This window comes from Micrasema longulum, unplaced genomic scaffold, assembly GCF_059751315.1.
Source record: "Micrasema longulum isolate JH-2025_06_02 unplaced genomic scaffold, ASM5975131v1 h1tg000501l, whole genome shotgun sequence".
In the NCBI taxonomy this organism is placed as follows: domain Eukaryota; kingdom Metazoa; phylum Arthropoda; class Insecta; order Trichoptera; family Brachycentridae; genus Micrasema; species Micrasema longulum.
In genome coordinates this window covers 1,405,133-1,429,736 of record NW_028277698.1, presented here as the reverse complement: position 1 = coordinate 1,429,736, position 24,604 = coordinate 1,405,133, and the positions used below count along the sequence as shown (strand labels likewise).

At 31.0% G+C, this 24,604-nt stretch overlaps 1 protein-coding gene across 8 annotated transcripts in view; it reads right to left on the bottom strand.

Moving 5' to 3' along the window:
• LOC148281066 (nuclear factor NF-kappa-B p105 subunit-like) overlaps nt 1–24,604 on the bottom strand; it is a 44,159-nt gene that overhangs the window by 7,029 nt on the left and 12,526 nt on the right. For 4 of the 8 annotated variants that reach the window (XM_088227416.1, XM_088227421.1, XM_088227415.1 and 1 more), the window contains 15 exons: nt 21,792–22,028; nt 19,579–19,733; nt 16,251–16,417; nt 15,553–15,673; nt 14,438–14,567; nt 14,227–14,331; nt 13,564–13,672; nt 11,729–11,837; nt 10,817–10,954; nt 9,271–9,451; nt 7,952–8,025; nt 7,397–7,696; nt 6,302–6,409; nt 1,269–1,369; nt 575–753 (listed from right to left, as the gene is read on the bottom strand). In XM_088227416.1, the coding sequence (XP_088083542.1) occupies nt 575–753; nt 1,269–1,369; nt 6,302–6,409; nt 7,397–7,696; nt 7,952–8,025; nt 9,271–9,451; nt 10,817–10,954; nt 11,729–11,837; nt 13,564–13,672; nt 14,227–14,331; nt 14,438–14,567; nt 15,553–15,673; nt 16,251–16,417; nt 19,579–19,733; nt 21,792–22,020 (2,206 nt within the window). In that variant the 5' untranslated portion in view covers nt 22,021–22,028. Of the gene's footprint in view, nt 1–574; nt 754–1,268; nt 1,370–6,301; nt 6,410–7,396; nt 7,697–7,951; nt 8,026–9,270; nt 9,452–10,816; nt 10,955–11,728; nt 11,838–13,563; nt 13,673–14,226; nt 14,332–14,437; nt 14,568–15,552; nt 15,674–16,250; nt 16,418–19,578; nt 19,734–21,791; nt 22,029–23,963; nt 24,063–24,604 lie in introns of those variants that run through there. The other 4 variants (XM_088227418.1, XM_088227419.1, XM_088227420.1 and 1 more) reach the window with 2 other exon arrangements.

Here is a 24,604-nt window from a genome sequence, read left to right as displayed (position 1 = left end):
CAACAAAATAACACATTAAATTTAGTCCATAATAATATATAAACTTAATATTAAAATTCCATTTCTAATTTATTTATTTAAACGCCTTTTAGGCTTTTACATGTTTTACATACATACAAATAAAGACAGACATGTATTTTACAAAGAAGTAGCAAAAAATATATAAATTATTTTTAGAAGATAAAGAATAATATCAAAAATATCATCTTTACATATTAGTATAAAAGTGGAAAGAACAGAAGTGCATTTTTAAATATGAAGACAGAAATGCATTTTACACAAAGGAGCAAAAATAAAAATGAAATAAGAAGAGAAAGAAAAATAAAAAAATTAATTTAAAAATTTAAAAAATCATTACATATTAGTTGAAAATATATGAGGATACATAATAATACATACATGTATTGCAGTGGAGAACAGGAGTACATTTTTATAAGTATAAGTTGTATTAAAATAATCTTAAAATTAGAAGAAGTTAGAAAAATTATTCATATAATGATCACTCTCTACTTTCGCCATTGTCACTTCTATATATTCTCCATTAAATAATAGAAGTTAACGTAACAAAACCTACCTGCACTCAACAGGAGGGCCATTGTCTCGTGCCTGAAGAATGTTACAGCAGTATGAAGTGCAGTTTCTCTTTTATCGTTGACGTAATTTAAAATATCATGCACCTCCAATTTTCTTATCAATTCCAATAAGACCTTCAGAATATGCACATAATCCGTTGCAACAAACATATGTAGTAAACTATTGACAGAAAAAAACAATTAAATAATGCAAACATGGATACATAAAATTATATATAGATATTTAACCCATCTATGTATTTGATTAGATTTATGCTTATTAAAAATACAAGGCCAAATTGCTCTCGATTTCTTTATTTTAGTATCTGCGGATTGTATAAGCTTTGATTGTAGGGTTATATCTACAGCTCGAAGTGCTACTGATGAACACTAACTTGGTTAGCAAAATTCAACACAATCAATAAAAAAAAAAACTCAATATGGTGAAAAATTATTATCCAAGGAAAGGTTGCCAATAAAGGACGTTTAAGGGACACAAAAGAGATAGTTTGAATGGCATGTTCTCTCATTACCAGTTTTAAATAAAGCTCGAACTACATTTTTTCCATAAAGTTATGTTAAAAGTAACTTTTAGGCAGAGATTTGGACATAAAATATAAATTTAACTAAAATAAAATGAGAAACAGTTAACTCGCACACATGTCATGATTGCATTAAATAATTTTAAAAACATACCTATCACCATCCAATAATTTGATTTCAAATGTATCCAAAAGTTTTTCTGCTGCTTCCGGATTAGGCTTGGATTGTGTAAGAACTTGTATGAGTTTAATAGCCTGTCAACAATTCATTGTTAGTATTTCAAGTAGGTACAGAATTTATCAAGATTGAAACAAAATATGGTTCGCATTATTTCATTGTCATTATATTTCAAGATTCATTTCAGATATAATTTCTTTCTTCCATTCCATAAGCTAAGGTCCTCAATGAAAATAGGAATGAAGTAGATTGTTCAATGTTTGTTGATAGTCAACTAGAATTTTCATCTCAAAGTTGGAATACAGTTTGTATAAAACATTCTGTTACATAGTATAAATCATATTACTGAGAAAATATGACAGAAATATTTCGATTTTGCTACACGAGTATATGAAAAATCTAAGTTCAAGTATATTGTTAAAAATGGGCAAATTTCTTATAATATCATTGTTATTTAGGTCAATGTTTATCATTAAATCCTAATTTAATTAATTTAACACGAATCTCATTTTTTGAATTAAAGCATTTAATTGAGATGAAAAACAAGCAACTAAATAATGCATTAAAATTACTTTAGGCAACAAAAAACCAACTCTGTTTATTAAAAATAAGAACTTATATAATTAGGAAACAAAACATTTACTTACCGGAAAGAAAGTTCCTTTTTAAATTAAGAATAAATCTTTATTTTCAAAGAATATTAGTGTATGTAGAAATATGTGAGAAGCAAATGAAAAACTTAAGATTATTTTAATTGTCTAGCAAAATACATACACAATACCATTTCATGATTTACATAGCTCCACACCAACAAATGTTGAACCTAAAAGCTGCGTATTCAATAAATAATAATAAAAGTAACCAAACCTTCACCAAAGAATTATTCATAGTGTTTATAAACATGTGGGTAACTTGTGAGATTCATACTAAAATACTTTAAAACAAGTTTCACTGAAAGATATTATAATATAAAATAAATGAGCCCAATTAAGAGAGTAAAATTCTCATAATCATTAATTTTTATTTGAATTAAATATAATTTAATAAAATAAGTAAAAACAACTTTGTTTTCAACAACTTATTTTTCATTTTTTCTACCGACCGATTTCAAAGCTATACGTGTTTTTTGCTCAAGGTATATTTAACGAATGAACTCTATCCTATTTTATTTTTTCAATATTATGCTGCTTATGGAACTAATAAATCAAGTATTTTTGTCTTGCAAGGGTGGGAAGCGTAATGTGAGATGGGTACGATCTTTAAAACTGGACAGGAGTGGACTAAAGGACATATTGTTTATTTGATTATTTACTATTTTTTTTCTTATTATGAATCGCTTTTTTAATTTCTAAGACTTCCAAGTTGTCTATTTTATATATTTTACTTTTAACATGAAGACTTTTAATCCAGCGTCTTTATTGAAATTATGATTATTTTCTATCAGATGGTTTGCGAAATCAGACAAATGATTATTATTTAAGTACCTTAAGTGATTTTACTCTAATATTAGTTTCATTTAGTTTTTCCAATGTGGATTGAGTCGCAGTCATTACAGTTTAATTGGTATATGCCAGATTTATTATATTTAGAGACCTTGTCTTTGTGATTTTTTAAACAATGTTCCTATATTATTAGTTGTGTAGAATGCAGGTTTAATGTTTGATGGTAAGGAATTAGACAATTGTTTAGAAAAAATGTATTTTATAAAAAGATGTAAATTTTTTTTCATATACAATAAAAAAAATAATTTAATTTTTCAGTCACATTTCAAGTGGAGAATGCATATTATAATTTTATTACAAATTGTTTTTTTTTAAATATTCGGTTACTTTAAATCCTCCGCTCAATAAAACATTCAAATTTTCTGAGCAGGGAAAGCCCTTGAGCTTGAAGCTTAAACTTTAAAAAAAAAAAACAAATACATATTAGAATTCTTTTGATTTACCTAAATATTTTCATTCTGATGCCGTTTTTAATATGTCATAAATAACTGTACTCGAAACTTAGACCCCAGGCTCAGCCACAACTTGGTTCCCATTTTCTGGCACCAATACTTTCATTAATTTATTAATTGTTCCCTTTCTCCACCTAATCATGCATAGGGCACTGTATTGGTACACCGACTGCAGTCTTTCTTGATAATTTTTGTTACATGAAGATAAATAAGATGATAAAATTTTAAAGTTTTCATATTATATTTAAAGAAAATAATAAAACGTATGAAAACAATATTTATGCCTCATGCCTGTTTAAAAAAAATCAAGATTTTGTAGAAGTAAAATGGAAAATGATGTCACAGATAAAAATAAAGTGGGGGTTAAAAAATAAAACCTTGAAAAAAATATTTTTTAAATTGCTTTAAAAAAACAGTAATAAAAAACAGTAATAAAAAACAATAATAAAAAAAACAAAAACACTAAACATCATCATTATTGGTTATACTTTAAATGTTTAAATATGAGTTTATACGCTATATTAGTGATTGCAATATTTTTTGCAAAGACAAATAAGAGAAATACAAAGACTAATAAAAATTATAAATTTATAGAAATATTTATAAAATTATTATTAAATCTTATTTCTCTTAACTTGATAAACTATATTAAAGTAACAAAATATTTTTCTGAATACATGCATATAAAACAACATGAAAAACACTGTAAATAAATTTTGTCATTAACCTAGATTAAATATATGTATATGCAAAATACTGTGGATTCGGGACTACTAGATGCAAGGAGAGGGACTTTTTTTAATATTAGGCTTTTACTCTAAAATCTCTGTTAAAGCTGTTTTAAATCCTAGGCTTAGAGGGTAAAAAATAATTTACGGGGACCCGTCACAACAGACTTACACGAGTCGCAGTGAAGTCAGAGACCCTTTTACCACTGACTCCCGTCTACAACGAGAAATAGGCTAGGGCTTGGGGGCCCGAGGTCCGGAAGGTATGTTGCATGCAATTGATGCAAGAAAGCATGATGTGTAAGTAATATAATATCAAATACCACAACCTACTTATAATTATCACCTCTATCCACATAAAAATATATTTTTTAATTAACATTAAAATCACAGAAAGATAAACAATCTTACAGTTAACAATATGGAAGATACATAACTGATTTTTCACATTAACAAGTTCAATAGAAATTTCACTACCATGATTTATTAAATACAATATTTAAAATGTAAACAACTAATTGAAATTTTTTTTTGGATTTTCCATCAATTGTGATGATATTTAAGACATAATCATCATAATTCCCTTTCCGCACCTAATGGTGCATAGGGCACTGCATTGGTACACCAATCGCAGCGTATCTTGATCATTTTTTTGTTACATGAAGATAAGATGATCAGTCGTACACTTCAGGTACCAATCCAAGGACTATGAAATATTTTGGTGTAAAAATGCCCTTTCAAATAGATATTTCATATCAACCATGTCGGGAATCGAACCCGAGACCTCTTGCTTGGTAGGCAAACGCGCTGACCATCACACCACGAGGCCGACTTTAAAACATAGTTTATATATTTTAATCTTTAACACAACTTTTTTTTTTTTTTTTCTCGGCAAAGCACCCAAATTTGAGTGATACATAATTTATTTTAACATAACTTGTTTGGAAACATTAATCTATAAAGGTGAAAACTGTTGACATTACACAAAATGTTTAACATATTTATGATTGGACAAAACAGTGAATAGTTGTTCTGGCCTTAGCTTATCAATAGAGAGAATCAATTTATTCAAATCAAACTTTTGTTCAATCGATAAACCTAAGACGGTATCTTCTTAATAGAGGCCCTGTTTTTTGTTTACGTTATTTTAACGTTATTAGCTTTGTTATTGTTAACGTGAGCAAACTCAATTCAAATTATAGTTTTACAATAAAGCACATTAAATTAATTAAACTATGTTTTTACTTATAAAATGTTTAAAAATAAATATGTACAGCTTTCTACACTACTGTTAAAATCTAAGAAAAATTTTAATAGAACATATATATTTTTAATATATGCATTTTGCAATGTTTATTTCACAAGTGAAACTTATTTTTAAATTAAATTTTGTTGAGATTCCTGATCTGTTTTTGTAAACAAATAAAATAAAACTAAACAAACCCATCACAAACTAATAAAACAACTACCATTTTGAACATACCATAATCATAAGTTTAAATGTTAATGAAAATATTTTTTTAAATAACTCGCAATGAATAGTAATGAGAAAGTTCAGAGTTACGGAAAATTGGACGTAGAAAATGTTTTCTTACACGTGGTAAAGAGCATTTAACTGTATGGCGAAGTCTCTCGAAAATGTATGAAAAAATGAATAAAAATTAACCACTTTGCGTCACAGGTTTATGTGACCGCTTGGCGTATTTTGGCGTTAAGTACAAATAAAAATTGTGCAGGGTTTAACTTTTCAATGTCAGAAACACTCACCGACCTGAACTCGTGACGTCGTGAGCGGTTTAATTTTGAAGTTTCCGTGGGGGTTTTTTGAAATAACCAAACTTGAAAAAAAAACATTTTTGCTTAGTTTGACACACTAATAAAAAAACCACTGAACTTCCTCATTGAAAATTTTTACAACTCATTGTAACTATTTAATATGCTTATTGACCGGTTTCGGTTCCGGAAACGTTTGCTTCATTTTGTTAGAAAGTATACACTGTTAATCAAGTTCAAGTAAAAACTTTAATAAATTTGGGAAAAGTAAAAATATTAATATAATCTGCCATTGACCCCGGTAATCCGAAGATTGACAGTATATAAACTACACAGACAAATTTTAAAAAGTACTGTTACACATTAATTACACAACCATGGACATTAGATAAAAAAAAATGATAGTTAAAAATATTGCATGAAAAGGGTGTATGATATTCACAAGACAGGGATCATTAAAGCATGCAAAAATACAAAGCTAACACAAGCAGTAACAAATATTAAATTTCGTGGTAATAGATCGATTTTACGATCTTACATTTAAGCGACCGTACCTTAAGAGCACTATCTTTATCCGTCTGTCGGTAAAGTTCATTTTTATCTTCAATTTTCACAAGATTCACATTGTTGGTTTTTAGCTCTTCCGATGATGTATTGGACACCTGTTATTTAAAGTTTCAATATTAATTACATTTCATGGTACAGTTTTATACTGTCTTGTGTCTTTACATTAAATATCTATTATTTGTAACACAAATAAATTAAGTCTGTAGTCTCATAAAAAGTGAGGAAATCATACAAATGAGCCGTTTTGAAATGCAATTTTTTTAAGGTATTCTATTAAAAAATTTACTTAAAAGTTTTATATAACTAAAATATAATTACATTTCGACCGGCAGATTAAGCCTCTTAAAATTAGACCAAACTTTGGTACATTGATTCCCATATTAGTATTAAAGAAAAATTTGTTCGAATGATGTAAAGATCATAAATTGAACAAAAGAACTGCAGCGGAAAAATCTAAAATTTTGATTTTGAAAAGCAAGCATAAATTATGTAAATTTTGTTATATTTTTCTTTGATTCTATGCGAAATTATGCCTTCGATAATCATTAAAAAAATTAAAACAGTAAAAATATTTTAGTTCATATGGTAAAAACCCCTTTTTACGTTTTTCAGGGGAGCATGGAAAAAAGTGTAAAACTGAGGAAAACACTTAAGTGAGAAAAGGCCAATGTTAATGTGCAATGCCAATGACCTGAACATTTCAACGTAAAAAGCGGGAAAATGTAAAATTAAAGAACGTAAAATTGATGTTTTATTGTGTTTTAAATATTATTTAAGAAGAATTTTTTTTTGTAAATATTTCGTTTCTACAGTATGTTTTTAGTAAAATTTGAATGCCATTCGACGGCCGATAAGTGAAAAAGAGAGTGAGATTTGCCGTCAAAAACCCGTTTAGGTTAGGCAAAGTAATGGGATATAAAGACATTTACGATAATACATTCGTACCTGTTAAAAGTTTGTGCGGCCTGTCACTAAAATTCTTTGAGAAAGTTTAGTTCTTATTGATTTTTAGGTTGAACTAGATTAAACTCGATGGATGGGTATGGGGATATAAAAGCACAAAAATATTATAATCAACTTACTTTATCATCAGTAGTTTCTAAATCCGATGCGGCATCACACTTTTCTGGAGAAGTAACAAGTAATTCTGTATTTTTAACAGAAACCACATTGCCATCATTATCAGGGGGAGTTTTTCGGATAGCAGTGCTTTTTGTTATAATAATCCTTTTCATTGGAAAATTCTTCAAATCAATTAGTTTTGGAGGATTCAAATGATTTTTTATTGTGATTTTTAGAGGCAATATTTTTTTTTTCATTACCAGAACTGGTTTAGTATCAGTAATCTTGTCATCACTAATCTGCAATGTGCATTTCTCATTCTAAAACGTACAATTTTAAATTAAGCCAACAGAATAAAACATTCTTCTTTTCGTTTCTAACTCAGCTTTAATTGTATTGACTCTGTTAAAATTCGGAGAGAACTGAGCAGTTCCAACCACAATGAACAAACAATTGTTTTGTTAATATTACAATAAAATAATTGATATGAGCCTTAGAGTTTAAATAAACATGAATGCTAAACGTAATATTATCACTTATATAGTTTATGAATAGCTAAACTCTAGGCTACATACCTCATCATGCGATTTATGGCCATCTATCGTCAGGCTAGATGAAGGCTGCATTTCAGTAAAACTGTCAATTCCATCTATAAAATATTTTTTTATTTATTCTTTGACTGACCGAAATTTAAAAAAATATATGTGTTTATTTGCTAAGCTCAAAATATTACATTTTGCTATAAAAATCGATTTAAAAAAAAAGTGTATTTTCCCAAAGTTATAAAAATACAAAACATATCATAGTACGACTATCAGTAAATTCAACTTAATTTTTTTTTAAATTCATTATTATAGAAATAGAATACTTTGATCCACAAATTCGGAACAACCCGTGACCGGTTTCATCGCTTTCGCAACATCTTCAAGACTGGTATCTTTATTATAAAATTAAATAATAATGAAAAGTAGTAAGGATAGAGAATTCTAAATTACATAATAATAATTGTAGACAAGGACTGGATTCAACATATTACAACAGAGATAATTAGGAAGGAATATAGATGTTCAAATATAGGCAGAATGGTGAAGGTTATACAGTGTGTAAAGTGGCCGGTTAAACCAACTAATGACAGGTCATAAGCTTTGTGGATGGCTAGACTTCTATATTCCCTTCTCTGAAGAGTTATTTATCTCTGTTGTAATATTTTAATTATTTTTGTCTGAAGGACCTTTTAACAAAGGTTATTCAAAATTTGTAGATTAAAGTATCACTAGTCATTTATTTTTATAATAAATTACAATGATCTTCCACCACGACAACTTGAATGTTTTCATTTGTTTTTAATAAAGTAAAACCAGCATAAAGACAAATAAAAAATGGTAACAGCAACAAATTATTTATCTGGGGCTCTAATGTCGCATTTTAACACCGCTGTCACATTATCAATACATCAACACAGTTCATTTTAAATTATTTAAATTCAATTAAAAATACCAGCTATTCAAAGATTTAAAGGTGTGAGTTTTATAATTCAAAGCGCACCATCTTGTATTTGTATGCTAGACTCAAATTTGGATTCTTTAGAGCACTTGAAATAAGAGTGGTTTTTCCAATCTAACCAATATTAACCCGATAAATGCCATGCGCACATTAACATTGGTTGGCTTTGTACTGTAATTCATTACCATTGCCCTTGCTTCTACATGAAGGTAAGATAATCAGTCTTTTGCTTCAGGCGCCAGTCTAGGAATAATAATGTGTGTTGTACATCAATACACACACGTCAATAAAAGATACAGTCTATTCAAATGTTTCATAGGCCTGTGTTACATAATGCATGTCAGTGAACCAAGCAACCATACATACACAAGAACAATCATTCAACACTTACCATCGAAGCAGTCGTAATCTCGCATCTCTGAGGACTGAAATGGTGAATTAAAAGCTAAATCCACTCTATTAATGTTATCCAAACTATTATTTTTCAATTGGACTCCCAAATTAATATCTTTTTTGATAACTCCGGAATCATCATGGTACAAAGCGTCCGCTAGAGTACATGTTCTTTTAGGCTGAAATAAATCAAAGTATAATGATGTGTTTTTATTTATTTCCTTTAGACAGTTAATATAATATTGTTTGTACATTCACACATTTGAAAAGCTTAAAAAAGGAGAAATCTCTTCTATGCATTCGGATATGTAACAGCAAGACGAGAGAAGTACGCGTGCTCTCCACTTTGCATGATTGGCATATTACTGTTGAATTCACATGCAGTTTTTTTTTACTGTTACAGGAAAATGACCATCCCTAGGAGTTTCGGGAGTAAATATTATCACAAATACCATACAGAAGATCCAAAGCCTGGCCGTCCAACAATTTTGTCAAATCACCCGCTTTGTTTGACAGCCAGGCATTTCGCAAAACCCACACACGAGACTAGAGCAAAAAAAAAACCATATTGTACGTGGCATGTGTGTACAAATTTACAAAACAGACCAAAAAATTTGCAGACAAGATTAACGTATAATTAATGTTCAGAGTAATAATTCACTCCCGCTTATAGAGATGCCCTCTCGCTCTATTGCGTAGAACAATAGCGTTCCAAATTTTTTTGTTTAAAGGTTTGCAAAAAATGCCAACAAAAACCTTTCGAATGCAAAGGGTTATGTTAGTCATGCGATTGTCCTTATAAAAATTGTAGAATAGGTAATAAGTAGAGACCGGAAAACAGCGGTGTTATTATTTGTGAAAAGCGGTTGAAGATTGCTTTGAAGTGCAAGCTGAATTCTTCTCGGTATTTTTCCTATATTTCACACCATGAATATGTTTTTCACAAGAATCCTTCCGTTCCCAAGATATCGTCATATTGCAGAATTGGCACATAACAATACTTTCACCGGTGGCGTAAAAACCTGGCTTGAATACTGTGAGGCACGAACGTACGCAAAAATGCTTACTTTCGGCATTTTGAGGCGAAAATCCAAAAAGTGAAAATGTAGCGGGAGTAGAATCAGTGGACGTAAACAGTAGGAATAAGCGGTGGTCGGTAAATGGCGATGATCAGTAACGGGAGCTGAATCGGTAGTCGGAAACAGAAGGAATAAGCGCATAAGCGGTGGCAATGGTAAGTGATGGCGGTTGTTGGTAAAAACTAGCGGTTACGAAAACAAATATGGCCTCCAACTCTAATCAAGCCAAGATTCCATAGAATGACGCAGAGAAACGAGCGTGAAGTTAGCGACTTAAAATATTTGGCAAAATATTTTATGGCTGTTCAAAGCTTGCTAAGCTTGTTATTTTCAAAAAACACCGAATTTCGCATTATTCGCATAAAAATGCCAAATTTTGCGTTATATTTCATTTTATCGCGATTGTGAAATTTTCCAGTCTCTACTAATTAGTCATTTATAGAAAATAAATACTGGTTTATTTACTTTATTTATAAATGCGTTATTGCTTTTTCGGTCTAAAACAGACGATGGCAATTCACTTTCACTGATACTCCCTGAAGACATCAGGGAACTCATTAAGTTAGTGGCAGCTCTCCTCCTTGAACTATTGTTCACTGCTGGCTGCAATATAAAAAGTTTTAACAGTTATTGACTTTTTAACACAAAACACTGGTTTATTTTTTATTATTTTTACTACTGATAGTTATTGTCCAGTGTCCGGGTGGATAAACAGTTAAAAGCAGTGTGGGGTTCATAGTCCATTGATCGATGACATGTGATGAAATATAGTGCAACGACCGATGAAGCGAGTCATGTTTTCAACTCGATGGGTATTTTCAGATTAATTTTCCGGAAAGGGAAATCGAGTGAACGTAGGTGCGCCTCGTTGTGTACACAGTGGCGTGTTCTCCGACCATGCTCGAGGTCCCGAGGTTCGATTCCTCACAAGGTGGCGCGTAATATTTCACTGTCATGTTCACGGATACTTTTTTCTTATAGGATCCACTTATATGACCACATATCATAACTTTCTTAAATTTTGGTATATTTAACTTTCGATTTGATCGTAGTCGATGGTTTGAAGTAAATCTTTTATCGCTCCCATACATCAGCGTCGGGACCGGGACTCCATTGCGAGCTGCTAATTGTACCTCTTACGACAAACATTTATTTGCCAAGGTTAATTTAAGTGCCCCACCTTTAAAACCAAGGTCAGCGAATGCGCCAACTTCTACACTATGAGACGGCTGCAACTCTGCTCGATTTTCCATTTCAGGATTTTTATCTGAGAGCCATCGAGTGGAAAACACTCGTTTGAGGTTTAGGTTCTATTTCACACACGGAGCTGTTTTCTCAATCCGCCCGGACACAGAAAACAATTTAAAATATACAAACCTGGTATTCAAAGTATTTTGGCTCTGATACAGCTCCATCTTTTGGCCTAACCAGCTCCACATACACCTTTATACTTTTGTTGATATCCTTATCCTTGTATGGGGGTGTACTGAAAGTAAAACTTGAATTGAGCACATTTTGTGGCATTCAACAATTATTTTCAGAGTCATTTATTATTTATTTTCCTCATTTTAGAACAATATAAATTTATCATAACACTCGCTTTACCTATACTATAATCGAACCTGAGACCTTTGCTTACCGTGCAAGAGGTCTGAGGTTCGATTCTCGACATGGTTGACACGAAATATTTATTTTAAACTGTGTTTTTACACTAGAGCATTTCATAATCCCTGAAGAAGCGTAGGACTGATCATCTTACCTTCATGTCACAAAAATGATAAGGCTACAATTGGTGTACCAATGCAGTGCCCTATGCACTATTAGGTGCGGCATGATGGTGATGATGACTTTACCTATAATGATGGTTTAGTAAACTCCAAAATTTGTAATGAATATGGTAGGAGAACTAACGTAAGGTTCCGGGTTTGATTCCCGGTGAGAACACAAAACATTTAAAATGTGATTTTTTTTCAAGCCTGGGTGTTCCGTGTTGTATTTCACCACTGTGATTGGGCCTCCTAGCCTGTTGTAGTGGAAAATTTAATATATAAAAAATACATTCTCTTTTTAATTTAATGAGGAAGTTCTGTGTCTTTTATTATTTTTATATTATTTTTTAATAGACTGTTAAAAACCAAGCCAAAAAAATATTTTTAATATTTATGTATCGTTTTATCAGCGCTATGATTTTTAAAGTTTTGTATTTCTGAAATCACTCCGCGTGGGACGTCTCAAATTTTCTTCTGTTTCTTCTCGGTCAGTTCTGCTGATTGGTCCGTTGACGATAATTAAACTGGAAAACTTCCACAATTCTCTTATCATTGGTTGATTCATATGAACTAGTGACGCTGTTCAAAGTAATTCGTTTTTATTAAAATACTTTTTTGTACATTTTCAAGAAACTTTGCCGAATAATTTAATGCTCTAATTTTTACTGCATGTGAAAAAAGATTTTTTGTATCCAATTTCCCGTAGGGCTGAAGTTCCTTATTCAAAGTGACTTAAGATTTAATATTAGATATAGCAAGAATGGGGGGAGGGGAGTGGCTACTCAATCCAGAGTTTTTATATTAATGGAGGATAAAATGACGTGTTTTTGAGAGAAGTGATTATATTTTATTTTATTCAGAAAAATTACAGTCATACATCTTCCAAGTCGGTCCCTCAATGCTGAGGATCTTGATCACCGTGAACACTTCTGATTAGTCTGTTCCACTCCAGTCTGTCCTCAGCCTGACAAACCGACTCATCAAATTTCAGCCCCGTAGCCACCTTTCATACATTTATTATGTCATTATGTAATTTATAAGTATTAAATACAAAGATTCACAAACATCGCATCGTCTGCTATTTTGGAACAATCCATAAAATCTAGACATATAGACCGTTATTATTCTGTAACCAATTTTTCAGAGCACATTGCGGCTCAAGTTTTGCTACTATAAAAAAAAAAATATGGAAATGACCGCAATGCTATATAGACACCATTTTTGTTGCAATGTATTATAAAGACCCTTATTCGAGGGACACCTTCATTTATACCTGAGAATGGCCATTGAGTCAAAAACACTCACCTGGGGTTGTAGATCTATTTCAGACACAGAACTGTATTCATTATTCCGTCTGGACACGGGGTCGTTACAAATAAGTAACATCTTTTGTTACTTACGGGTATTTTTCAGTTTATGGAAGGTTTAAAAAAAAATACTTACCGAAAAACAATACCGAATTGATGATGGACATCTGTTTCATTAAATGAACCATAACCTTCCCATATTATTTTTTCTCCATCCATCTCGAAAAATCGTACTTTGATGTTTTCTGGAGGGAAAAAAAATGATATTTTCTCTGGCAACTATAATAACGCCTTTTTATTTATTTATTAAAATATAAGCCAACAAAGACGAAATATTAAATGCTAACATAAGTTGTGTCCATTTTTTTCCAAATTTAAAAATGAGCACCAAAAGTAAAACAAAATGGTAAAGATTATACGTCATTGGAAAGAAAATTTTCTGTTTTACAAGATATCGTGTTTGCTTTTATGTTACATATATTATTTTATTTGATTACAAGCCTTCACAATGTGGAATGTCAAGTAGACGAAAGTGAACATTTTCGACACCTCCTTCTGTTCGCGTTCAATCGAGGAATAGGCATAGATTGACCCACAGGAGGGCGCGACGGCTCAAAAAATAAACTGCATATTAAATATTACGTCATTTATCTTATTGTCGGCAAAGAAGCTCGTTTCGTGATTTTATTTTTACTGTGGTCTTTTACAAGCAAACAGATTAAAAATTTAATTACAAATTAAGGTTAAAAGAAAAATATGAATGGACAAATTAACAAAAAAATAAAAGGGGAGTACTAACTTCGCGAAACTTTCTCCACAAACATGAAAATTTCTTCTCCACCGAGAACAGAACCGGTAGATTTGCTCATTCGTGAAATTTTCAATGCACCAGTTTCGGCACTCTCTGAAACAAATTTTATTTCAAGTTTATTCAAAGTTTATAATACAAAACATCCAAAATGCAGAAGATAGAGAGCAAATTAATTAAATATGTTTAAGTAAAAACTTACTTAAATTATCGATGCTATTAGATGTAACGGGATCACAAATTTGATTGAATTCAGCATCGTATGCCGAAAAACACAATTTCACTGAATTCATATTAATGTTTCGCGACTCAATTTGACAGTGCATTCTCAGCTGGAAAAAAAAAACATATTTAGAAGTGGGTTGTGACTCGCAGTTCAGAGGTCTGAGGTTCGAATCCCTATTTGCTTCCTTTTTCCTATCATATTAAATAGTACACGCTTGGTTATCTTCGGTTAACATAAGGCCACGCGGATTTAAATTTAGTAATTTCTTGAGTCCTGCTTCATATGTTATTTGGAGATAAAAAGAAACAGTGATTAATAACCGATATGCTTTGGCTAAAAATATTAAATTAATTTTTGGTGAAGAGAGTTAAAATCAACCTGTGTAAATAATAATAATAATAAATTTTGTCAATTTTTATAGCGCCGTTTTTGTCAGAAATCACTTTAAGGGCGTTGTAAATTATACTTAATTAAAAAAATAAATATATGTCTATAGGTTAACTATTGATTACTATTTTCTTACAGACAAATTTTACAAATCATGTAATACACATATTTTGTTTGTACTACAAGCCTTACATCTAAAAAGTAGCACTTTTCAAGTCAGGAAACGATTTCACAAATAAACAAGTTATTTTTTTCTGAAAAGCGATATCGTTGCACAATTTCTAACTTCTAGAGGTAGAGCGTTCTACGCCAAAGATCCGACTATTGCAAAAGGTCTATCTCCAAATTCGGAACTCTGGTTACGTAAGTGAGATTGTATCACATGTGCGTGGCGTGGATTGGGTTAAAGTGAACACACCCAATGCAGACCCTAAAGTAGTTAAGTGATGTGCTTGAATTTGGAAAATATCAAAATTTTCCTTAAGTATTTTAAAATTTGCCATACAATATTTAACTCACCTAATTGCAATATGTAATAACCCACGAGTTTTCTTTTGGTTGATTCTGATAGGAAATCATAATGTGCAGTATTTCGTTGTCGTAAAGCATAAAAAAAACTGTTTTTTGTGTCTGTCGTAAATTAATCTTTTGTGGATTACATCTTGCAGCTACAACAGTGTAAATTAATAAATTTAACGTTTTACCTGCATGTCATCTTCTAGTGATAACTCTTTTTTTAATGTTGTACACAAGTCTTTTCTTTTTTGATAAAGTTCAGTGTGAACATTTTTCTTCGCTGTGTGCACTATTGATAAATTTGAAAATCTGAAAAAATAAGTATATTTTTCAAAAAACTTATACTGCAGCTAAACCCATATTGAAGTTTGACCCTTTCCATTTAAACCTAGGAAAAACTCGAAGCAATTTTCAGCAAAAATGAGCAGTAATTTTTTTTCCCAGTTGAGTTGCGATAAATCGAGTTTTGCAAGTTTACAAAATAAAAACTTATATGAACTTTGAAGCCAAAGATCCGCCCCCATTTTTCGCATACATTCGGGCTAGCAATTAGACCCACGGGGTTAAAAGGGTTGACCCATCATTACTTTTAAAATATGTGAAAAAAAAAATATTAAAAAAAAAACTGGTTTATTGATAAAGTTGTCAGCAGTTACATCAGTTAAGTTTGTTAGTAGAATTTTAAGAATGTAAAAAAAAAAAAAAAAAAACAATGTAACACCAATTTTGCCACATTTGGTCAAAGATAATTGGTGTGTGTGATTTTGAAGAAATTGGCACGATAAAAATTGTCTTAATAAATTTGTGAAAATGCTACTAACAGAAAGTAGAGCATTTAAGGAAGTTGAGCACTTAAAATATAACACATGCTAGCCTGAGGCCTTACCTGGCGATAAACTTATTCATGGGTCCAACATCTACCACGTGTGGATCCCGAGGTTCATCTTTTAGATTTCTCGACACCAGTTGGTGGGGGTGTACGCTTGGTATATCGGTTTCCTCACTCTGCACTAAAGTGCAGATTATTTTTGCTACTCTTGTGTAATTATTCAACTGTAAAATAATTAACTTTTTAAAAATATTTAGTCTTAAAAGAGTACAAACATACTATATGACTGTCCTGATATTAACTTATATCTACACATCATTAAACCATATATTAATTATTAACATTTCTAAACTATACATGTACACTTGAAAGTTATTACGAAAAAGATTGCAGAGAACAAAACATTTTCAATTTCAATTTTGGGAACAACCAGAAGATTTGTTGATATGGGTTCATGTAAAAATCCCCTACAACACAATCACTGAACCACACACCAACCACATCACCCTATCAAACCACTACAGATTTGAAACAAATTCACCATTTCAAAAAACAAAACTCCTCAAAAGAATAATCCCGAGAAAAAAAAAGGGTAAAGTCAATGCTAAATTACTTAATTAAAGTACTTACTCATTGTAAACAAAGAAAACCCTTTACGGCTGTAGTCTGGTAAAACGAACGAAAAATTAAGAAATCATACGATTTTGCTATTTTAAAACAAATGTTTTTTTGTAATTGCGCAATAATAAAAACATAAATTAGATAAAAACAATATTTTTTAAAGGAATTTCTGTTAAAAAATATACTTAAAAGTTTTATGTAACTAAAATATAATTACTTTTAGACCGGCTACGCCATTTCAAATTTAGACTAAACTTAGGTATCTGGGATCTCAATAAAGACTAAGTATTGAACTAAAATTTGTGGTAATAATTTAAAGATAATAAATTGAACATGAAAGTGGCCGAAGCCAAATTTTAACTTTTTTATTTTGAAAAGAATTACAAGCATTTTAAATTACATACATTTTTGTGACATTTTCCTTTATTTCTACTTAAAATTATGCCTACGTTAATACTTTTTAAAAAAATCATTTATTGAAATACTTTAGTTGAAACCTTTTTTTTATAGAATTGTATTCTTTTTTTTTTTTTAAAGAAGATAATTCTGGTTGTTATATTAAATTTAAAACAATATCTTATAGACTTTATTATGACCTTCAGACCTGCCCTAATCATTTTGGTAAGGTTTCAACTAAAGTATTGTTTTTATCTAATTTGTGTTTTTTTTTTTTTTTATTATTGCGCGATTAAAAAAACATTCGTTTTAAAATGGCAAAATCGTATGATTTCCTAATTTTGCGTTCGTTTCACCAGACTACAGCCTTAATACAATGATTTTCGTTTAAAAACCCATTAACTTATATTTTGGAAAACCCACAAAAAAAACTTCTTTGAAGCCAACCCGAATATGATTACTTTGTAAGAGCTAACTTATCTGCTACACACATGTTTTTTAGCTTACATTTAAATGAAATTTTTTTTTTTCTCTTTTTTCTAATGGTATTTCCTTATAATATAACTGTACAGCTCGGTGCATCAACGAGTTCTGTGTCTTTATCTTCTCACGAAACGGCAGCCTTACTTCATTTTTATTTCTAGTTTCATATCCGTGTTCACGTTGATTAGAAAAAACCTTTTTGGTCAACTCTTTTGAGGAATAACCATTAATCATTTTGTGAACAAAAAAACATTACTTTAAAATATATCAGTTGACGTACCGTCATAATTTTTGTTTGTTTTAGCATCAATTTAATCCCAGTGTCAATTCTTTCTCAAAATTACTCTCATAGCCCTATTTTGCAGAACAGTAAGTTTACACTTTGATCTCATAAATAGATATGAGTACATAAGAAATATTTAATTATTTGTGGCATTTCTGCCATTTGTATTTATGTACCATATTTATCGAAGAGAGCTTTAAGGCTGTAGTCGGTCATTCGAATTCTATGATTTCTCCTCCAAAATCGTAAAATATGAGGTGTGTTCAGAAAATAACACCCCACCTCTACCCTCACAACTCTTTACCGATCCTTCAATATAAGATTAAATATTTTTTAATAAATCTTAATGCATGTTTAGGCATGGTGGTGTTCGCATCTCTATAAATCTGCATGTGATTTATGTATTTTTGGAAATACTATATATATATTATTATTATAGATAACTTATATATATACTTATATATACTTATATGAAATACTATATATATACTACGGTGATGTTGAAGGTGGAGGTGTATTTAAGTATTTGCATGTTGGTGTAGTGAGTGTCCTGACGAGACGGGTATGTCTCAAAACCGTAGACTAAAAAAGGCAGTAAGTGGTTATATACTAATATTTACTAACATAAGTTGAAATGTTTGACCACAAAATTAATGCTTTAAACATAAACAATGACTAGTACCTACTTACGACTATTTTAAATGCAGAATTACAGAGTAATCTTTATTTGAATGATCGGTATTCTCCAAAAACCCTGTAGGAATAAATAATTGTATTGATTTATTTGTAAAGTAATAAGTATATTTATTTATTTTTTCAAATGATTATCGAAGGCGTATCACGTGGAATAAAGAAAAATACCAAAAAAATTATATGTTTTAAAATGCTTGTATTTCTTTTCAAAACAGAAAATTTAAGATTTAACCGTGGCCTTTCTAATGTTCAATTTATTATCTTTAAATCTTTAGAAAAAAAATTTCCTTAATACTTAGTCTTAAATGAGAATTAATGTATCAAAGTTTATTCTAAATTTAAAAAAGCGTAATCTGCCGGTCGAAAAGCAATTATATTTTATTTATATAAAACTTTTAAGTATATTTTTTTTAAAATACCTTTAAAAATTATTGTTTTTACCTAATTTATGTTTCCTTGTTTTTTTTGATTGCGCAAATTTGAAAATAAATAATTTTAAAATGGCAAAATCGTATTATTTCCCCATTTTTCGTACGTTTTAATTGACCACAGCCTTAAAACCTTTGAATGCGTTAAAAATATTACCGCACTTGTTTAATCTAAGTTACGCACAACTAAAATGACATTGTAAGTGGTGAGAGTATACCTATGCATACTTACACTCCGGAACGTCCCTATGAGTCAGTAGAGTGGCTACATCTACAAAAATGTGAATTATATAAGTTAAAATAAATCATTGTTGCGTTTTTGCCAAAACGGATAAAGTTTCTTACACGGAAAACATTAAATAAAACAACCTATTAGCTCATATTGACAACGACTTTATTGAACTAGACTTTTCATGTTGCAACTCACCCTTGTAGAAATGTTTATTATATTAAATAAATAACATAATCATTACTAACTAACCTTGACCGTTGGAAATGTTTTTGTTCGGTTTTTATCTTTATTGGAATTGACTCCAGTAATACATCCGTGAGTACCGTTCATTTCACTTTTATAGCGAAATCTGAACATGTCTGCTGGTTGTTCGACTATTTCCAGATATGGCACATTTTGTTGAGCTGTTGATACAAAAATATGTACATTTTTAAAATAATAAAACAAAATGGTGAATGTTACACAGTGCGTGAAGTGGCCAATGACAGGTCATAAGCTCTGTAAAAGACTAGACTAGCCTATTTCCTCCCCAAAAGTGTTTTCCCTCTCTGTTGCAAGAAATTTAGATCTTAACAATTCCCTAGGGAGGAAATGCAGCCTGTCTACAAACATCAGGACATACTCGAAACATCGGTTTCAGAAGGGTTTCAGATAGTGCCTGTCGAGCATGTAGAATATGAGATTGGGTCTTTGACCGACATCATGGAGCCGGAGGTGGACATAATGATATTGATGAACTTGTGGAAGATCACAGCAGAAGCTGACCACTAGAGCTTATGGATTTATGTTGTATTTCACAGCAGGATGGCGAGGCGGTTATTCTTTTAGGGGAGAAGGATGTGACAGCAGAGCTAAAACCTTCAAATGCAATTAGAGAAATGCTGAACACGGGAGAAACTGTTGCATCATTCATTGAGAAGCATCACCCTGACAAGGCAGTGGGTGTGCGAGCAGTAAATTTATTTTACAATAATGCTATGTTGAATTTTCATCTAACTTCAAAGCGTTGGCAAAAACAACTAACGACTTCAGACAGCTTTCTGATAAAAGCGAATTACGCATCATAAATAATAATGATGTATAAATTATATTATTTGTTATAAGCAAGCAGCCTTTGCTGGTGGGCCTGTATCTCAAATACTGCTTTTTGTCTGCATTCTTCCTTAAATAAAGCATCCAAATTATTTCAAATTGGTTTGATCGAAATGGAATGGGCAACTGGGCTTGGCAATTTATGCCAGTCTGAAACCACACTGCTCGAAAGAATTTTTTTCTCGGGATTGAGGGATAGTTATGACCCCGTAAATTAGTGAAGGGATTTTATTGATATATCTCGTGCAGAGAGCAGTCATAGTAATAATTTAGTAAGTTTCTATCAAGTCCCCTCTCTTCCGTCATTTAATTTTGCTTGAATAAATATCATGTCCCGCCAAAATATGGCATGAAATATTTTTTATGCAAAATTAATTTAAGAATCCAAGTAAATTGTTTCGCTAAGCAAGTGCTTAGCATTATAATTAAGATTCTGGAACAATATATACACATATATATCAATGGCGCCGTAAAGGTTGGGGGGCGGTGGGGGCGGTCCGCCCCGGGTGACCAGCACCAAGGAGTGACACCGTTCACTGTGCAGCTCAGAAAAAAATACTCATACAACCACGAGCACGCACGACAAGCGGGGTGAGTGGGGTGAGCGCGGGGGCGAGCGAATTCTTCATTCACTTATCCATATAAGACACAAATATGTATATTTTTAAAGCGCGATCATAAGTTTTGTTGTATGTTTACACGCAGGAAACGGTTAATATAGCTAATAATGTAAATTTGTTCTTTGTTTTTTACGTTATTGAAACCATTAAATATATCAATATCTACTTAAACTTTTACATAAGCCGCCTGCATTTCTTGCTAAGTGGCAGTCCAGTGGACTACCCTGCAGGTTCTGAGATTCATTGTAAAATGGGACTATTTTGAATCCGTTCCGAATCTAGCGCTGTATCTGTGATTGTTTCTAACTATTTGCGTTTCGGTGGCTTCGTGTGAAAGAAGCTTTTCAAAATTAAAGTTTATGAAATCGTATTTAAGAACAACTTTAAGCCAGGAGCGACTATCCAATCTCTCTATTTTGTCAATTGAAAGGGAAAGAAAAGTAAACTTTAACCATGTTATTGAATATCTTAGTAAAATAAAGTCGCGTAAGCACGTTTAGTAAGTATTTGTTGTTTTATTTTGGGGGGTGCTCATTTGAAAACCGCCCCGGGTGCCAATTCACGCTACGTCGCCACTGATATATTTATATATGAAGTGGACTTATCTTCACTTTATTTCTTTTTAAAAATTTGTATTTCTTTTTTTACCTCGACAGAAGCAGCACCACTTTTTTGTAGAAAGTAATACAAACCTCGATGTTTCATCATCTTTTTAGCTACTAAAAATATAAGTAGAAAATGCATATTTACCTGTTGTATACTTATTTAATATATCAACAGTCCAATGGTCAAGATGGGGAACTGCCTGTAAAGGTGACATGTTCTCATGATCTGATGATGTGATACTATGTGGAGAGTTTAAATTTGAATGTCCTAGTTGACTATAGGTGGAGCTGACTTCATTTTCGTCAGCACACACCATAACATAACATTGTGATGATGAATCATCGTTTTCATTTAAAAATTCCACAAAATCCATTATCTCATCTAGAAAAAAAATAGACTTGTTAAATGCAAATTTTACATGAACTATTACCAAGCTAGTTACACAATACATGTTCTGGTAAAAAGATAATAATTCAAAATGTTCACATCAATTGAAAATTCAAATGCCTAAAGTTCAACAGCACGTGTTTTAGATATTTTTTTATAAAATTGTCTGGAAACAAAATATCAATCAACTCCTTCATTTTTAGTTATACTGAACTTTATTAATCAAGCAGCATTTTTTACTTAAACATCATCAAAAATACAATTTTATTTGAAGCACTAACTTTGTGGTTATTCATTATAGTAAAGTCAAAACGATGTATTTTGTCATAAATAAAGCAATCTAATCTAGTGAAATAAATAAAAACAACTTTTTCTATAACCACATATTTTTAATATTTTTTTACCGACCGGTTTCAAAGCTATACAAGCTCTTCATCAAGGTGTACTTAACAAATGAATTCCATACTATTTTATTTTATCAGTATTATGCTGCGTACGGAACTAATAAATCGAGTCTTTTTGTCCTGTAAGAATGGATGATAAAATAAAATAGGATATAATTCTTTTTCTTCTTTATTTATTAGCTCTTTCACCACCTTACCGAGGTGTTCTAGCCAGTGTCAAGTTTTTTTATAAAGTTACACATGTGTGTTAGTACTATATTATACAAGTTAGTGTATTAGTATTTAATATTAAGTACACTATACATATCATCAATATATAACATATTTACAACTTGATACTATTTATAACTAGATATTTATATAATTTTTTTAATTAATGTTTATTAGGTGGGTACAGGAGAGATAGAATATGAGTAGGAAATGGGATGTTGATATCGGAGAGGTCAGATAGGAACTCAGGATAACAATCACTTATGGGGCATCCAAAAAAAACATGGTTTAAATCTACCTCCTCAAGCTGACATTTACTGACATCGGCAGAGCCCTGGACATAGATTTTTTTTAATTTTTATATGGGAGTTGCTTTATTATTTACCTTGCTTATAATATACAAGGTTTATATTTCAAAAAGTGGATTTTTCTGCAATTAAATATCTTAAAATTTATTTAAACTATTGGGATCAGGAGGGATATATTAATGTGGGCTAATCAGGAACTTCTCAGCATTTGCTCACGTGGAGAGGAAACCACTCAAAACTCTTCAGGAGAAGCCGGCCTGTTGGCAGTAGTCAACAGGCCTTCCGTTCCACTAGAGTGTTCGGCATTTTGTTCCCTACTTTGGTTTATTTTACCAATTTCCTGCACTATATTTATCATGTATGATACTACATGATAAATATAGCGCAGGAATAGATTCTGAGGAGGTGTGAATCATTACAGAAGCACCCAATGTGGAGGATGTCTCAAACTTGGTCAGAATCTCTTTGGAAAACCAAGGCTTGACCATTAAATTTGGTTTCAGTTGGAAAAGATGTAATCCCTTGGTTTGGGAGGAAGCTACCCAATATTCTTGCCAAGTGCAAAGTTGCTTCTCCTTCATCAAATGTGGAGATCACCCGGTGTTAGTAAATTACTATAGGCAAGATCCCCGGAATCGACCGCCGACGAGTCAACTTTTTAGTTCAAAAAAATGTCAGTCCAGGGTTTTGGTTTTTTTCACACTAACTGTATTGTTTATCCGCCCGGATAAAAAAATAATTAAAGTAAATAAATCAACTTATAATTGAGCAAGTATAGTAAAACATTGACTATGCGGGCCATGGCTAATGTGATAAGATTTATTTTAGCAAGAATTAAGATCTGTGTGATTGCAAAAAATATTAAGAGACACTAAAGTTTATTTAAATCTATGGTAAAGAAAATGGATTTTAATATTTTCCAGATCATGCAAACACCAATATTAGTTAAAATAATTAAAACAATCAGTGTTCTTTTATGAGGATATGAACATATTAAAAATACATACATTGGTCTAAAATTATATTAGTTTCAAAGCGTGTGGAGTTAAAAACAGAACCAACAACTATTGATCAATGTGGTAAAATTTGCTGAACTGAGTTATAATTGACAGGGGAGAACTGACTGATAAATAAACTTGATAACGTATTGGCAGAAGCAGATAAGAGTTCTAAGAAAGAGTGTAAAATATAGTACACATAGTTAGACATTTGCATATTATTGTGGTAACTACAACAGGTTGTATGTCAAATAATGTATTGATTGATTTGGTGTTTATTTTGTAGAACTACATATTTAAACTTATAATATTAGAAATCAAACACTGATTTGAGTCTACTGAACACTTTATTTTATTTTTACAAATATAAAAACAAATTTTCGTGAAAATTGTTTCGCCTTGTTAGGGCATTCGTTTGAAAATGCAGTAACAAGGCAAAACAATTGTCACGAATTTTTGTTTTTATATTTGTAAAAATAAAATAAAGTGTTCAGTAGACTCAAATCAGTGTTTGATTTCTAATATTATAAGTCCAAATAATGTATGTTGTCAAACTTTAAATGGAAAAAAAACGGACATATCGTCATGATCGTAGAACGACGACGCATGTGAATTTGTTATGTATCCAAAATAAAATAAGTTTATTGGAT